The sequence below is a fragment of the Magnolia sinica genome, chromosome 9 (genome assembly GCF_029962835.1).
Source record: "Magnolia sinica isolate HGM2019 chromosome 9, MsV1, whole genome shotgun sequence".
Classification (NCBI taxonomy): domain Eukaryota; kingdom Viridiplantae; phylum Streptophyta; class Magnoliopsida; order Magnoliales; family Magnoliaceae; genus Magnolia; species Magnolia sinica.
Genome location: NC_080581.1, coordinates 19,110,001 through 19,128,209, shown reverse-complemented (window position 1 = coordinate 19,128,209; position 18,209 = coordinate 19,110,001). Strand labels below are relative to the sequence as shown.

The 18,209-nt window shown below is 39.9% G+C and overlaps 1 protein-coding gene across 7 annotated transcripts in view; it reads left to right on the top strand.

Moving 5' to 3' along the window:
- LOC131257017 (protein ENHANCED DISEASE RESISTANCE 2-like) overlaps positions 1-18,209 on the top strand; it is a 201,766-nt gene that overhangs the window by 149,735 nt on the left and 33,822 nt on the right. For 5 of the 7 annotated variants that reach the window (XR_009177048.1, XM_058258174.1, XM_058258173.1 and 2 more), the window contains exon 22: positions 9,511-9,598. Coding sequence is in view for 6 of the 7 variants with exons in the window: in XM_058258174.1 (XP_058114157.1) it covers positions 9,511-9,597 (87 nt within the window). In the remaining variant the exon portion in view is untranslated. Of the gene's footprint in view, positions 1-9,510; positions 9,940-18,209 lie in introns of those variants that run through there. The other 2 variants (XM_058258177.1, XM_058258176.1) reach the window with 1 other exon arrangement.

The window sequence follows — 18,209 nt, the reverse complement described above, 5'->3', positions numbered from 1 at the left end:
TATAATTTTGAATGGTCCAACACTACGCCTGTGTAATTTACGAACGACTCCTTGAAGGTACCGTTCTGGCCTGATGCGGACCATCACAGAGTCCCCTACATTGAACTCCTTGGATCGTTTATATTGGTCTACAGAAATTTTGTAATGTTCATTAATAGTAGTAATCTTTCGCCTGATTTCTTGATGTAATGAGTGAATGTGATGCGCAAAAGACTCTGCAGACTCTAATGGCGTATGGGACAATGACATAGGGACAAGATCAATAGGTTTCTTAGGTTTATAACCAGTAACGACTTCAAAAGGACTTAGACCTGTGGACCTATTGACAGAACTGTTAAACCTAAACTTAGCTATAGGTAGTACGGTGTCCCACGTCCTGATGTGCTGTATATCCCTCATAGGGAGAAACTCATCCAGTAGATCATCAGTAAAGACATCACAAAACTCATCCACTACCGGAATGACCTCAGTGGGTAACTCTACACTAGCCTCTGGTGCACTCTCTAGCCGTAAGGTCGTATATGTCTTACCACTCAAAATAGTGGTCCATGTCTGCCAACTAATTTAGAAAAGCTTTAGGGTCCAAGTGACCATCAAATGTGGGGGCATCTACTCTAACTCCTTTGAGAAGTTGTGCATTGGAGTCATAGTGGTCTTGATGTTCCTCACGGGGTGGGTGCAATGGTGCACGCCCATAACCGATTCCTTAGTCACCTCCATTCCTTGATCTATCTTCCTGACCACATGCCTGAGATTGGACATCTTCCCCAATGGTGGGGTTTGCCCTAGCGGAGGCCTCTAGTTGGGTAATGCGCACATTAAGTTGTTCAAAGCATTGGTCAATACGTTGTTCCAAGCGCTTACCCAAAGACTCAAACTGCTGGGTCATTTTGTTCATTGATTCTTGCAATTGCTCCATGTTTAGTGTAGGGTGTAAGCCAAAGCCACGACCCGTATGTGTGGGCATACAACCACTAACTCAACTAAAAGACCTTCTAATATGACTATATGCATCTAAATGGGACTAAATGATCCTATGAGACTATATGAGGGAAACTACACAACACTACCAAAATTCAGCAATATAGCTGTCAAAATAAAGGGATAACGGAAAATGTCAGCAATGTGAATTGCTAACTTTCTGATAATAGAAATTTTAGCAGTTTATATCAGGAATTATGGACCTCTAAACAACTCTATATTATGAGACTTGATGCATCATGGATAAAGTAAACCAAACCCTAAACATGCAATGCATTCTCTTATAAAAAACCTTGTGCTCTGATACTAAATTTGATGCAGGACATGAAAATTAAATATGATATGCAAGATTTCAAGCTTTAGATCACACTAATTTTAAACCAATCACAAAAAATTCCACATCCCACATAAAAGTCAAGCATTCAATAAGGGGAATTTATGTGGGTCCAAGTCTACACATGTTAGGGCTAGATCAATTAAAAATTATAGACTAAACAATGCTCAAAGGAGAGTAAATTCATCCACACATGCAAAGGATTACTTTCCAATCCAAGGGATTCACATGTTTCAAATCGAGAAAACCTAGGGTTTGCAAAAGTGGAATAGGACTTGGGATTAAGGATTATTTAGGGTTAGGGTTAGGGAAATAAGGCAAGAGAGGAGTGAAATAGAAGAGAGAAACGAACCCAAGATGATCCACACGTGTGGAAAGCGGCTCGGGCCTGACGCACATGCGTGAGATCTTGCTCGCACGTGTGTGAGGCCCACAAATCTGAAATCAGCCAGCTAGGTGCTGGTCGGCCAAGGGAAGTCCACCTTCATGCCAAGTTTCACGCCGATCGGATGTTTGGTTTGTGCACGGTGCTCCGCCAAAGTTTTAGCCCTCCTGCAGGGCTCGATTCTGGAAATCTGCAGTAGAAAAGACACATATGCAAAATATTGATGGATTTGCAGGTAGGATGGCTTTAGTAGAAGAGAAATATGGAAGGTAGAAGGTGGGGGTAATTTGGGATGGATGTGGCTTTGCACCACGGTAGTTAGCCCTTCGAAGAAGGGAGGGTTTCGCACCCAATTAGGCTTCACAACGCAGAGAAGAGCAGGAAAATGCAGAAATTTTATTCAATCTTCAATGAGAAAAAAGACTACAAGGGGTACCTATTTATAATAAAATCCTATACCTCAAAACTCGCGCCATGTGCGCACCCTATTACTTGGAATAAAAAATAACAACTAATCAAAACAATTTAAACCCTCCATGATATTCCTAATAACAATAATAAGCAAAACTTAAAGTATTAGATCGTTTGGAATAGTGGGCCACGATCATGAGAACCCATGGTGGGATTCACATGACGATCGGGTCCACTCTAAGGAACCAAAACGCAGTCCTCTAACTAGGGGCTCCTCCCTGTACGTCGTTATCGATCCAGATCGATGGTGGGGCTTTCCTTGCGTACGTGTGGGGGGGGGGTGCATGTGCACGAGATGTCTCCATCAATTTAGCTCCATTATGGCTCCCATCACGGATTACATCAAGAAATAGGAATTTGTATATACTAAAGCTGCCTCTAAAGCATTTAAGTAGATTAAAGGTAAGATGAGCAAAGCCCTATCATGCGCCTTCCAAACTTTTCTAAAGTTTTTGAGGTCGCGTGTAATGCATCTAAGGTATAGGTGGCGTGCTTAGTCAGCAGGGGCACCCCGTTGCTTATTTTAGTGAGAAGTTGAATGAGGATGAGCAACTGTATTCCACCTATGATAAAGAATTTTATGCAGTTGTCCAATCTTTGCGTCATTGGCGGCATTACTTATTACTGCAAGAATTTATCTTGTTCTCTGACCATGAGGCCTTACATTATCTTAGTTCCCAGAAGAAACTAAACCCTAGGCATGCCAAATGGGTCCAGTTTCTTCAGGAATATTCTTTTGTTCTGAAACCTAAGGTTGGGGTCGAGAACAAACATGTTGATGCCTGTAGTCGTCGTGTGGCACTACTCCAAAGTATGAGAGTGGAAGTGATTGGGTTTGATAGGTTGAGAGAAGAGTATCCTACATGCCCAGACTTTGGTGATTTGTATGCGTCACAGTGAGATGGTTAGTCGATCGACAGCTGTGGGTTTGTCATCATCGATGAGTTTCTATTTAAAGGTGACACACTTTGCGTTCCCCGTACCTCCCTCCGTGATTTCCTAGTTTGGGAACTTCGTGCAGGAGGGGTAGCTGGCCATTTGGGGAGGGACAAGACCATTGCCCTTTTGAATGATAGATTTTATTGGCGAAGTCTCAAGCGAGTTGTGGTCAAGATTGTAGGGCAGCATATGACTTGTCAACTGGTAAAGCAGAGGAAGTAAAATATAGGATTGTATATGCCTTTGCTAGTACCCAATGCTCTGTGGCAGGACATTAGTATGAATTTCGTATTGGGCTTACCGAAAACTATCAAGAAACACGATTCTGTATTTGTGGTTGTAGACAGTTTTTCCAAAATGACCCATTTCATTCTGTGCTCGAAAATGTCAGATGCCTCCAATGTGGCTAAGCTTTTCTGTGGGGAGGTAGTGCATTTGCATGGTCTACCTAAGACCATAGTGTCTGATCGTGATGTACGCTTTATGAGCTATTTTTGGAAGACACTATAGCACATGATCGGGACAAGGCTTCAATTTTCATCTGCCCATCACCCTCAAACAAACGGTTAGATTGAAGTTGTAAATAGGAGTTTTGGAAACTTGCTTAGATGCCTTGTGGGTGATCACAACCGAACTTGGGATACCGTTTTGCATATAGCCGAGTTAGCATCTAATAATTCCATCAATAGGTCCATAGGCATTAGTCCATTTGAGGTTGTGCATGGCTACAAACTTAGGAAACTTGTAGGTCCCATACCTATGTTTGTCCCATAGGCCATCTGAGTTAGCAAATGAGTTTGCACGTCACATACATGAGTTGCATAGTGAGATCAAGAAGCTAATTAACATAAGTAATGAAAAATATAAAGCGTTTGCTGATTCTCATTGCAGGTTTCAGGAATTCCGAGTAGGAGATTATGTCATGGTTCGTATGAGGCATGAACGGTTCCCACATGGGGCTGTTAAAAACTTGCAAGCGCATAGCGCAAGACCATACAAAGTACCGCAAAAACTGGGCCCTAATACGTATGTAGTAGACCTTCCACCTACCATGAGAATTAGTTCTACTTTTAATGTGGAAGATCTAGTATAATACAAAGGTCCTGCTATCTCGCCTTTTGATCCATTCACAGGCCCTCCCACAGACCATGACCTAGTCCCAAACCCATGGCCCCTACTTGATCAATCATCCAAACATTTGCTACCTTTACCCTCGCCTGCTCGAAGCGAACAAATTGAAGACATACTGGATGCACAAGCGGTTTCCACTCGCCATGGGGGATTTCAAAAATTCCTCATCAAGTGCACAGGCTGATTTCATATATTACTTGGATCACATAAGATGAGCTACAACATTTAGATCCAGACATTTTGGAGTACTACAGGAGTTTGTCTACCAAAGGCGAACTCTTCTCATCCGAGGAGATTTGATGAGGACATTACATCACGTACGCCTTTGCATACATATCAAAGGATGTGGGCCGCACCAGTTTCCTTCTGGCTAGGCAAGTATCCTTGACTGCATTGAAGACCCCATGTGCAAGTGCGAGCATCTGGAAGATCCCACACTGGGAAGATGCACATGGGTTGCTTTATGGAGTGATCCAGACTGTTGGATTGGAGGGACGTGACGATCGGGTCGTTGGATCACATGATCGGGCCATTGATCGTGGATCATCTACACTAGTTTTTCTTAGACTTTATAAGCTTATATGATTTAGTTTTGTTTATGTTATGTTTGGACACCATTATGAGTGATTTTAGTTGATTTTATTTAGACTGTCTATTTTTGTTAAAATTCACAAGACAGGGTGATATTTGTAATTTTTGAAACTTCTTGGAGCTATAAAAAGAAGAGGTATGTGTGACCTCTCTCCCATTGGATTTTGTGAAAAAAAAAACAAAGAAGTTTTGCTCCTTTTCTTCTTCTTCTTCTTCTATCTTCACGAGTTCTGAAGATACTTCCATTCATGTGATTTGGACGGGAGATTAGTGTGAGGCTAATCTTCATCATCGGAGGTGGGAGGTCTCCTTCTATCCCCACGTCATCATCCATTTTCCCTCCATCAAGGTATTTTCTTCAAAGTTATTCGATTCTCCTATCCTAAATCTTCATATTCTCCTAAACCTAACTTTCCCATACCCATCTACAATTCAAACCCTAAGAGACCTAAACCCATCCACGTTAGCCACACATGTGAACCCCTCAGGTTTGGCCGTACGGCTACACCTTGTCCTTCTTGGCTTTCGATTACCCTTAAAATCAAAACCCCTTTTTCTCTTTTCCAAAACCCTAATCCTAAAACCTAAAATCCCTTTCCTACTTTCCCAAATTACCAAACCCTAACTTTTCCCATTCTTCAATTCATCCAAAATCCTTGCACCCCTTCTATCCAAAACCCTAATTCCCACATCCTAACCTATAAACCATTTAATCCCTTCACCCAATTTGATCCCATAAACCCTAATCGCTATATTTCCCCAATTCCCCTAACCCTAATTTTACCCTAGGTTGTATTAGGTTTTCTACTTTGAAATAGATTTTACCCTTTGCTAATTGGATGTCCCTACATCCATTAGATCCTAGTTTCATTTTATTTAATGATCTTGTGTGACGATGTTCGTAACCTAGGCTAGGATTATGCATCATATTCTTTTGGTTTTCGTGGTATTTGTGAAGATTATGGCAAGGTTTTTGTTTTTTTTGTTAATTATCTTGATTTCGCTACTTTATCTCACGTGATATTTGGTTCATGCATCGGTCCTACATCAGTTCCCCTGCAATATAATTTGCATGGAAGCATTATATGTTTGTGTATGAGAGAGAGAGAGAGAGAGAGAGAGAGAGAGAGAGAGAGAGAGAGAGAGAGAGAGAGATGCTCATATCCAACTTGAGAGAGAGAGAGAGAGAGAGATGCTCATATCCAACTTGATGGACGATAAGTAAACATCCACCCAATGGCAGTGGATAGCATTCAACCTATCATGTGTGTTCAACATTCACCCCGTTGAAAAGGTTTGCATCACCATGAGGATCACCTTGTGTAATAATCAACCCCATCCACTCATTAGGTGAGCCATAGTGTAGAAAATAATGTGTAGTCATTGATTAATAACAAAATACAAGTGTGGTATGCTTGATGAGTGGATGGGGCTGATTTCTCTACAAGGTAATCCTAGTGAATGGCTTGGATGTCTCATGCACATGACATTTTGGAAGTTATTTGCTGGGTGAACAGTAACCTACCATCCAACTGGTTGGATATGAGCATGTGTTGTGTGGGCATGTGTGGGCAAAATTTTCTGCGCGATTGGTTTCTGGAATAGCTAAATGCTTGGGTTATTAAAGGACTTGAGAATGGTTTTAGATGAAAATGTGTATTTTGGTGAAGCCGTATGGCTGTGGACAAACTTCCTTTCCCTTTACAATGCGAAAACATTGATATTATGGCAGAATTGATAATTGATATGCATGCACTAATAAATTTGTACATATGCCATATAGTGAATTCAAAGTAACTGTACAAATCATGACCATGATTTAGATAACTCTTAAATGATTTAATTTCCTAACTATATGATTGATGGATATTTAGTGGATGTTTTAAGTGAAAACAGTCAATGGTAAAATTTCAGGAAGCAAAAAAAAAGAAAAAGAGACAGTTTGATTGAGTTAAATATGTTCCGCATGTACAAGTTGAAACTGTCTGAGTGTCAAATCAAACATCACACTCCACTAGAGTATCAAACAACTCCCCTTTTAAAACTGGCTCCCCACTCCTGTCTCCCACATCTTGCAAACCACTTCCTCTCTCTCCACATGCATTTACATGCTACTAGTATGTGTTTGTGTGCACTCATACATATACATGCATGTATATGTACATGCGTATGTCACGCACACAAATGTTCAAATGTATGGGAGTTACCATGCATCGAGCTCTTGGGGCCCAATGTGACATGTCTGCCATCCAACCTGTCCTTTAGATCCACCTATGCATGTTAAGCCCACCATTGGGAACAACAGGTAGCAATGAGGAGGATGATAGCCACCATAGAAACTTCTAGATTGTGTGTGGGGCCCAACATGCTATATATATGCCATCCAATCCTCTCATCAGACGTGCCCCACTAGGATGAAGGGACACGACAAAAATCAGGCCATCCATAACTCAAGCGAGCCATGCCACATGAAAATATTAGAGCTTTTAAGCACGATTTTTAATTGTTCTATCGTGTTGCTCACCTGGGTTTTGGATCAGCCTGATTTTTTTTACTTGTATGGTGAGCATGAGGCAGTGCACCTGATGCATGGTTTGGATTCTGCATATACATTATGATGGGTGCTGCAAAAGCTCGACCATATTAGAACTCAAGGTGGACCCCACAGAAGCTCAAATCTGTGTTAAAATAATTAGAACGTACATGATGCTAATCCTAGATATTTGATGTTTCTTGGGGCTATTTCAAGCTATTTTGGATTTTGTAACTTGATATTTGCGTTGTAGGTGTTATGTGTGTGAAAACTAGCATAATTTTCTTTTTATGTCTCATGTATGCATGTTAAATGACAATCATTTTTCTTGTTGTGCATATACACTTGAGGGAGGGAGGGAAGGAGGGAGTAGCAAATGACCTTCCTGAAAAGTTGTTGAGGGAGGGAGGAGCAAATGGCCTTCCCGACATGTGGTTGAGGGAGGGAGGGAGGAGCAAATGGCCTTCCCGACATGTGGTTGAGGGAGGGAGGGAGGGAGGGAGGAGCAAATGGCCTTCCCAACATGTGGTTGAGGGAGGGAGGGAGGGCCCACCAACCAAGCAGATCAGGTTCCCGACCTGTGACTGTAGTTATTAAGTTTGTGTAACACCAGAGTTTCCTAGTGCTGTAAGTATGGGAGAATCCAGTTAGGCCCACTAACTAGTAAGATGGTGTTCCCATGTGTGGTTGCAGTTATCGAGTTTGTTTATATCGAAAAATTCTTAATAAGGGAGAGCGGTTATCAGGAGTCCACTGATTTTTTTGTTTACACTAGAAAATTCATAATGAGGAAGGGAGGGAATAAGACTGAGAGGTTGTCGGGAGCAGTGTTTTCAGTATCTTGCAATATCCCATGATATATGTCATCCCAGCTGAACGATTTGAAACCCATCTTTAATATCCATTTTTCATGGTATCGTGCAATATATAGCACAATATCGCGATATATCATGGATATCACAATATCGTGTGACATATCCAGTCCACCTTTACAAATTATTAATGGATCGTGCGATATATATCGATATCAAGTACAATATCGCAAGGGATAAAAAGAAACTAGCGTTGTTTTGTCTAAAAAATCCTCAAAATTCACAAAAAATCAACTTTTTTTGCTTAAAAAAAATCTTCCTAGTACATTGTAAGGGTGATTTCGACTAGTCCACTCTAGTTTGTTAGAAGAAAATTTTCAAAATTTCTCTGAGATCGCAATCATAAGCTTCTTGGGGCCGGATTTTAAAAGGTGTGTATTTTTTTAGTTTTGATTCTTTTTTTTTTTTCATTCTTATATGTTGTAAATAGCGTTAAATGGTAAGTAATTCATGATTCTTCATGCTTTGCATAAAAAAATTATAGATTTAGAGCTTTGATTTCGAGATTTGTGGGAGATTGGTCGAGTTGCGGAAAATTAGGGAAAAATCGAAATTTCCCAATTTTTTTTCAAATCAGTTGCAATCTTAATGTCCAAACACAAAATCAAACATGTATATAATCTGATATACACATTCTTTGCAATTTAGGAAATTTTCAAAAAAATAATTTTTTAATTAAAAAAATATTAAAATGTTAAAAATAATTTTTTTGTCAAAAGCAACAAGTAAATTTCTAGTTTTCTACTTCTTCTTTTGCTTTTGAATGTAATGTTTGTGTTTCAATACATGTCTTCTTACATTTATAAATTTTATTAATTGACTTTAAATATAATTGCATTAGTTCAGTTAGACAGAGCATAGATTAGGACCCTTTACAAAGGAAACCTATTATATGCACTTGTTTTCTTGTGATTTTTTTATTACTAAGTGTGTATTGGTGTCTTTTTTAACAATCCCCAAAATTTTATTAAAAAAATCGACCAATTTCCCATTGTTTCCCATGTTTCCCAAAAACAACAATAAATTACGCAATACTAGGTGGAGCCCACCAACCTAGTAGATAGCCTTCCTATGTGTGACTGCAGTTATTTTGTTTAGACCGGGATATTTTTAGTGCTTACCCTAGGTCACACTACTAAAAGAAAAGGTCATTATGTTTGCTTAGCTATTGTTGCCATCTTCACAATTTCATAGATGAGTTGTGTTGTTATCATACGTGCATGCATTTGAAATCTTAACCAAAACATGTTTGTTCATTGTGAAACTGTTGCAGGCGAGGGAAGAGAAAGAGCTGCCCGAATACATTCTTGGGACTGTTCGTCTAAACCGTTTTAGACTTGACTCTGCTATACCATTTTGAGGTCAATTCTTTCTTTCGTTCAATTTTTCAGCAGGAAATGGACTGTGAATTCATCTCTTATTTATATTAGCACATTCAAAGCTGTGTTGAAAATAGCTTGTCGTCATTGTCCCAAGACAATACGTTCTTGGGATTGTTTGTCTAAACCATTTAGGCTTGACTCTGCTGTACCGTTTTGAGGTCAGTTATTTCTTGCTTTCAATTCTTTCAGCAAGAAATGGACCACGATTCCATCTTTTGTTTATATGAGCATATTTGACCTTATGTTGAATATAAATCTTTGTATTTTCCCCAAGACATATAAATGATTTGAATAAATGGCATATTCATTCTGATTCTTCATTAGTCCCTGTATTAGTTTGAGAAAGTTGCCTGTACCATCCAAACATGCCTGGCATTTTAGTATTGAAATGCTCATGATATGTATTGTATCAGGCCATATCCATTAAGGACTGTTGGATTATGACGCCAAAAAACTTGTTGAGGCCTTCATAGATGTGCAATGATCGGACATTAGGCAACAATAGTGAATTGTCATTGTTGATAATAAGAGGGTCCAAAAAGTCACAGTAAGTGGGAGCTCATCAGAGGGTTGTAAGCTTCTCCAGCGACTGCTAATGATAAGGTAACTTTGAGTAGGGAAACTTCTGTACTTGCTTTTATAAAATATTTACACAACCCACTCTTATCATTTTTCTTTTAACTTTTTACCCTTCAACCTCTACTCAAAGTTACCTTATCATTAGCAGTCGCTGCTAGGGGCTGACATATTTTGCCACAACATTTAAACCATGGTTTCTCAGCTTGATGCGAAAATGGGGTTTTAGTGACTGAAATTAGGAAAGAGACGGATGAGGAACGAAGCTGAAGATTGGATCAAGGTTCATGGAAAAAGAAAATCAAAACTATATAGGTGATGGATTTTGAGAAACTGATTTCTCCTTTTGTTGGCCTTTTTTTTTTTTTTTTCAAAATAAAGTTACTGAGAAAACAACAAGATTTTTGTAACATGGATGAAGAAGGATAGTTATCAGCACAGAAAAGACCCACAGATCTACTCAATGTAATCTTGATTCTTGTGCAGTGACACTATCCGTAAACTACTATCTGGATGACTGGCAGTCATGCAGGCTGTCAACGGGCTGGGTTCAGATTGGGCCAAGTTCTGCTCAAGCCTGGCCCACGAAGTAAAACCCAAGCTTGAGTCCAGCCTGTGCCCATGACAGGCCAAAACAAACAGGCCTGAACCTGGCACAAGATGAAAATGCATGGCCGGGTCCAACCCTCTTTTGTGCAAGAGCTAGGTTGTTCGTTTGGCATGCTCAATCATGCATGATATTGACAAAAAATGCCTTTGAAACTGTTAAATGGACTGTTGTGATCACTCGAGTGGACCGGCTTGGTCTTCCACGTGGTCTCTTGTAATTATCAGGCTGAAATATGTGTTGGGGACCTTGGGGTAGAATTTAGGCCCATGGGCTTAGTCTATGTAATATTTAAGTAAAGAGCCAATTTTTTAAATTTCTTTTTAACAATGGAAGCCCTAATATAATAACAGACAAGTGAGTGGGTGTGTGAACATATTGAGCAGTCCTCCTTCCTCTCCCCTTTTTCTCTCAGTTCTTTTTATCCTCTTTTCTTCTCTTTTCTTCAATTTCAAGGTCTTTATGGTATCGGAGCACATTGAGAGGTGATTCAAATGTAGATCTTCATCGCTCAAAACCGTAACCTGTCAATCAGATTTTGGGGGAATTCTCAAAAACCCTGAAGTGTTGATCAAACCTTAGAAGAGAGAATCCCTCTTTTTTCAAAGAAAACATCATGTTTTCTGTAATCGTTTTAAGGTGAGTGCAGTCTTTTGCAAAGGAGGGCAGAATCCGGATTTGAAAGATAGAAGTTTGCTGATTTTTTACATCAAGGTGATGTTGCAATTGTTATCCCTCGATTACTTTGTGGTAAAAGGTAGTTTTTGAATAGATTCTTGCTATCCATAACCTAATCTGGATGTAGTTGAGTGTGGATCTGATTATAGATTAATATTTTTAAATGCTAGTTGAATCAAATTCATTAAAAGTGCATTATAGAGCCTAAAGGTGTAGTTGTTGGTTCTTCATCATTGGGTGAGAGTCCTGATTCCTCGTTTAATGCACCAATTACGTCTGTAAAACTTAATGGGGGCAGAACTGCTTACTCTGAGCTAATTCTGTGAAATGTTTCTTTTATCTCATGAGAAGGATCACTGATGTAGGCCCACTGTGGGGCCCAACAATAATGTAGGCCACAGCCCACAATAGGGCCCAACATGTGCTAATTTTTTAACTATTTATTTATAAATTTGGGGACTAAATCAAGGATTGCAATTTACTATTTTTGGGAGATATGGGAGCTAATTTTAAAATGTGATTGATGTGATTGAAGATATAGGACTAATTTAGAGATATAATTAGGATTACTTTCTATGTTATCTTTTACCATTGTTAGGCTTTTACCATCTTAGATAGATTAGATTTGTTTGAAATAAATTATTATTAATTTGAAATCAATGTCTTAGTTGGGGGGGATTTTCATTAAAGATTCATTTGGGGTCTATAAAAGGAAGAGGTGGTGTAAGATTTAGTTATTCCAATTTAAATATCTTTCTAAATGTGAGTTTTCTTTAGTATTGTAAGAGGAGTTTGATATCAATAAAGTTCTCTCCTCTCTACTCTAACACTCTTGTGGGTGTACTATATCCATTTCTTTGAGATTCGGATGTTAAGATCTCACTGACTCGATAACCAGGTTGCACCAATCACTTCCTTGCGGATACTAAACTTAAGGAATCCGATCCTAAAAATAAACAGTGGATGAGTGACGGTGCTTAGATTAGGTCCTAATTGTGGAATAGTATAGAACCTAAAGTCAGTTCAAACTGGGTGTTTTTTAATACTGCTAAAGATGTATGGGATGAGGTTAAACTGTAATCCCCATAACAGAATATTTCTCGAGGGTATCAGTTGTACAAAGAGTAGGGAGATAAATCTCTTAGTGAGTATTTTGCCATGCTTACTGGTATGTGGGAAGAACTTTCGATCTTATCATCCCATTACTTCGGATGTGACACTTATGAAGAAGCGAATGAAAGACACGAAAGTGGCGAAGCTCTTGTCCAGTTTGCGAAAGGAATATTAATTCATGAAGGATCAGATTCTTAGTGGTGTTTCAATTCATTCAGTTGCAGAAGTTTATGCTAGACTTCTGAGTGTTTCCATTCACAACTATTCTGGCAGTGTTTTGGTTAATAGTATAGATAAATCAGCCTTAGTTTCCTCATCTGGTTACACTAGTATGTATGGAGATCATGGTGGACGGACTCGCAGTGGTGGTTTTTGTGGTGAGAGACGTGATCGTAGTGGCAATGGAGATCGTTTCTGCACTCATTATAGGTTGTCTAATCATTTTGTGGATTTCCGTTGAGACCTTAATGGGAAACCTCCGAGGGCCAATCAAGCACCTGTTGTTAATGCTCCAACTGATGGTAGACCTGCTACTTCCATTGTTTCCAATGCTGGCAGTGATCAAGTTAATGGCATATTATCATGAGAAGAATATATGCGTAAATGCGGTTCCTCTCCTTTAGTGGTACTTCATCCAATAATGTACCATCCACACTTATTGCTACTTTAGCTTATCTAGGGCTTCTTATCATATTGCTAGTGATCGTAGTTTATTTTACTCATTTAGTCCTACTTCCTCCAGCATGTCTGTTATCTTAGTCGATGGTTACTCTTCCAACATTATTGAACTCGGTATTGCTTAGCCTAATACATTTGTGTCATTATCATATGTTTTATCCGTAAGTAAGCTAGCAAAGTTTGTAAACTGTTTTGTTGCCTTCTTCGCTTCTATTGTATTTTTTAGAACCTCAAGACGAGCAGGTCGATTAGTGGAGGACATGAGGAAATGGTCTATGCTATTTGGAGAGAGAATCAATAAGTGCCACAATGCTTCCTGAGGATCCTGTTATTCGATGTCATCACTATCTTTGCCATCAATCTCCCTAGAAATTATATATCCTTGATCCATTCTTTTTAAAATTATCAAATTTAGATTACGACATGTGCTAATTGAGTAAACACAATAGGGTACCTTTTCCTTCTAGAGTTGATGAACGAAGCACTATTCCATATTAGTTCATTGTAATGTATAAGGACCAACTTGACTTCCTAGTCTATGAGGTTTTCAGTATTTTATTCTTTTTTTTTATATATATATAAGTATTATAGAATGACCTAGTTATATCTTATGAAAAACGGTAAGGAGTTTTTTTTTTTTTTTTTTTTTTGTATTTCAAAATTTTCGTAGTGAAATAAAAACTTAGGTTGGCTCAACTCTTTTGCTTATTTAGATATGATAATGCATTGGAATTTATGTCTTGTGATTTTCAATCCTATTTACAATGTCGTTGTATTATTCATCAAATTTCTTATGCTTACACACTTCAGGAGAATGGGATGGTTGAGCGCAAGAATAGACATTAATTAAACTCAAACATGATTCACTCTTGAAAATGAATGTTCCACAATTTTACTGGGGTAGTGTAGTACTTAGTGCATGTTATTTAATAAACCGAATGCCTTCTTCAGTTTGGAATGGAAAAACACCATTCTTATTATTGTTTCCTGATAACTGAATCTTTTCTGTTCCTCCATAAGTTTTCAGTTGTACTTATTTTGTTAACCTATTTGGGTATGAACAAGATGAACTTGCTCCACTTTCTATTAAATATTTTTTGGGGGGTATTCTTGTACTCAGAAAGGTTATATATGTTATTGTGCTTTGCTTAAAAGGTATCTTGTGATAGATGATGTAACCTTCTTTGAGAATGCCCCATTTCATGCTAAAACTAAGTATGTTGCAAAAGTCACTTCTTTGGAGGCTTCGTTACCTGATGTGTTCTCGACAAATCTTGTAACTGAGGCATAACCACCTCAAAAAGATTTCAAGCAGACTTATTATAGGATAAGGAGAAAAGATCAAGTATTGCAGATTGTTCCCTCTCACGCTACACATTCGCCCCCTATTATTATTAAGGTTCCAGGATCTCCTGTGTCTACTGAGATTGTTAACGATCCGCCTAGTGTTGTTCATAAAGGTAAATGCTCTGGTATTATATCTTAAATTTTGTTTCCTTTAATCAGTTTATCCACCAATTACTAACAGTTTGCCCTTGGCTTATTTTATACCTCATCCCCAAGTTTAGGATGCATTTGATGCAGGACATGAAATTCAAGTATGATGTGCAAGATTTTCAGGCTTTAGTTCACACTAGTTCAGAAACAATTACACAAAATTTCACATCCCACACAAAAATTCAAACACTCAATCAAGGGGAATCTTATGCAGATCCAGGCCTACACATGCAAGGGCTGGATCAATCAAAATTATAGGCCAAACAAGAACCAAAGGAGGGTAAATTCATCCACACATCCACAGAAATAATGCCCCCAATCCAAGGGATTCAGAAATTTCAATTCAGGAAACCCTGAGGTTGAAGGTTTTTAAAGGGCATAAAATTGAGGATTTGAATAATTTAGGGTTAGCTTTAGGGATTTTGGGTGAAGAGAAGTGAAAGAGAGGAGGGAGATGAACCAGAGAAGTGCCGCACGTGTGGATAGAAGTAATGGCCCAGACGCACGTGCGTGTGATCCCGGCTGCACATGTGTGGGGCCCACTATTCAAAAAAGGCCAGCTTGGCCCTGGTCGGCCAGGGGTGGACTCCAAAACCCCAAAATTTCTGCTCGATCCGATGCACGATTTGTGCGTGGTGCTTCGCCGAAGTTTCAGCCCTACTGCAAGGCCAGATTCTAGAAATTTGTTGTAGAGAGAAAAACAGCTGCAATAGAGGATGAATTTGAAGCGTAGATGATTGTATGAGAAGAGAAATATGGATGGAAGAAAGTGGGAGCAAATTGGGATAGATGTGGTTTCCCACCACAGTAGTTAGCTCTTCGAAGAAGGGAGAGCGTCGCACCCAATTAGGTTTTCATAACTCGAAAAGGAGCAAGAAAACACATAAATTTTATTAATCTTCAATGAATAAAAAAGACTACAAGGGGTGCCTATTTATAATAAAACCCTATACCCTAAAACTCGCGCCATGTGTCCAACCTATTACTTTGTGACGAAGTAATAAAAAATAACAACTAATCAAAGCAATCTAAACCATCTATGATACTCCTAATAACAATAATAAGCAAAACCCAAAGTACTAGATTAATTCGAATAGTGAGCTATGATCATGAGAACCCATAGTGGGATTCACATGACTATCGGGTCCACTCCAATGAACCAAAACGCAGTCCTCTTAACTAGAAGGCCCTCCCTGGACGTCGTCATCGATCCAGATCGATGGTGGGGCTCTCCTTGCGTACGTGCATAGGGGGGGCGTGCGTGTGCACGTGATGCCCCCATCAACTCTCCCCGGATGCGAAGATTTCGCTAATGACGAAATAAAACTCCTGAACCGCTCCAAGATGTCAAGATCAAGTCTCTAAAGCTTCTCATCAATGAGCCACGTACTGTCCGAAGCTGGGCGTGATTTCCACTTAACCAGGTACTTCTGAAACCTGTCGTCCGACGTGGATATTATCTAATGGTCCAGAATATCCTCTATCTCCTTTCTGGGTGTGGGAAGGGTAGGTATAGGAGGTAGAGGTTGGAAAAATGGGTCGGAAAGGGTAGGTACGGGAGGTAAAGGTTGGGACGATGGGTCGGAAAGGGTAGGTATGGGAGGTAGGGGCTAGGAAGATGGGTCGGGAAATGGCCATGGATCAAGGGAAAAGTCTGGGGAATTAAGATGGTTGGGCGAAGGGCCGAACAAAGTATCAGTGGTTCCTGGAAAAGTAACTAGATCCCCCATATTGAATGTGGAACTAATTCTCATGGAAGGTGGAAGATCTACCACATACGCATTGAGACCGTTTCGTTTTATAATTTTGAATGGTCCAGTGCTACGCGCGTGTAATTTACGAATGACTCCCTGAGGGTACTGCTCTGGCCTGATATGGCCATTACCGAGTCCCTTACATTGAATTCCTTGAAACATTCATGTTGATCTGTAGAAAGTGTGTAATGTTCATTACTAGTCATGATCTTCTGCCTGATTTCTTGATGCCATGAATGAATGTGATGCACAAGGGACTCGACAAACTCTGGTGGCCTATGGGATAGTGACATAGGGACAAGATCGATAGGCTTCCTAGGAACAATATTACACCAAAATGTGGTTTTATATGACCCAAGTTGAATAAGAACAAAACAACAGTGCCAACTATCGGTATTATTTGCTCGTGTAAAGGCATGACGGACAATTGCAAGGGTTGCAGACTCTTGCACTCTCTCTTCCTCATCACTAGGGGCTTCTACTGGTTCATATTCTTCCTCATCACCGTCACTTTCTGGGTGCACTACTTCTACTTGCCCATCAATAAGGAACACCTTGGTGCCCTCTCTCATGCCACACTGGTGGGCAAAGTGACCAAACCTCTGACACCTAAAACACCTAGTTGCTTCGCTTCTGCACGAGCTAGACTCGATAACCTCTTTACCCCTATCATCTTTGGGCTTGAATTGAGAACTGCTGGAAGGTTTGTCTTGGTATCTAGTGCTAGGCTTAGCCCTAGAAGGGTTAGCCATAGTACTAGAATCGTGAAAGTCAAACCGCTTTCCCACAGGTGTTTTGAGGTATTGCTCGACCTCTAACACTACTTGATACAACTGCTCAATAGTGTTTATGTCTTTGGCAAGCAATTCTATCCTAATGTCAATACGGAGGCCCGTTTTAAATCAAGCAAGGGTGAGTATGGGATCCTCATCAACTTCACACCTGGTCAAGTACTCTTTAAACTTCTCAATGTATTCCGCCACACTTATGGAACCTTGTCGAAGAGACTGCCATTCCTCAATCAACCGTAAGCGATAAGAGAAAGAGAGGTACTTCTCCTTAAGTGTTTCTTTCATTTCTCCCTAATGGACTATTGGGAGCTCCCTCGCTCTTTCTTTCTTTCGCTCAACAGTAGCCCAAAACCTCTTTGCTTGGCCCACAAGCCTCATCTTGGCGAATCGGACTCGGCAAGCATCCGATATGTCATACCACTTAAAATAGTGGTTCATATCTGCCAACCAGTCTAAAAAGGCTTTAGGGTCCAAGTGGTCATCAAATGTAGGGACATCTACTTTAACTCCTTTGAGGAGTTGCACATCTGGGTCATATTGTTCATGATGTCCCTGGCGGGGTGGGTGCACGGGTGCGTGCCCATGACCAATTCCTTAGCCACCTTCATTCCTTGGTCTAACCTCCTGATCACCTGTCCGAGATTGGGTATATTCCCGAATGGTGGGGTTTGTCCCGACAGAGGTCTCTAGTTGGGTAACGCGCATATTAAACTGCTCAAAGTGTTGGTCTATACGTTGTTCCAAGCGCTTACCCAAAGACTCAAACTGCTGGGTCAGCTTATTCATTGACTCTTGCAATTGCTCCATGTTTAGTGTAGGGTGCAAGCAAAAACCGCGACCCGTACATGTGGGCATACAACTACTAACTCAATCTAAGGACCTTCTACTACGACTAT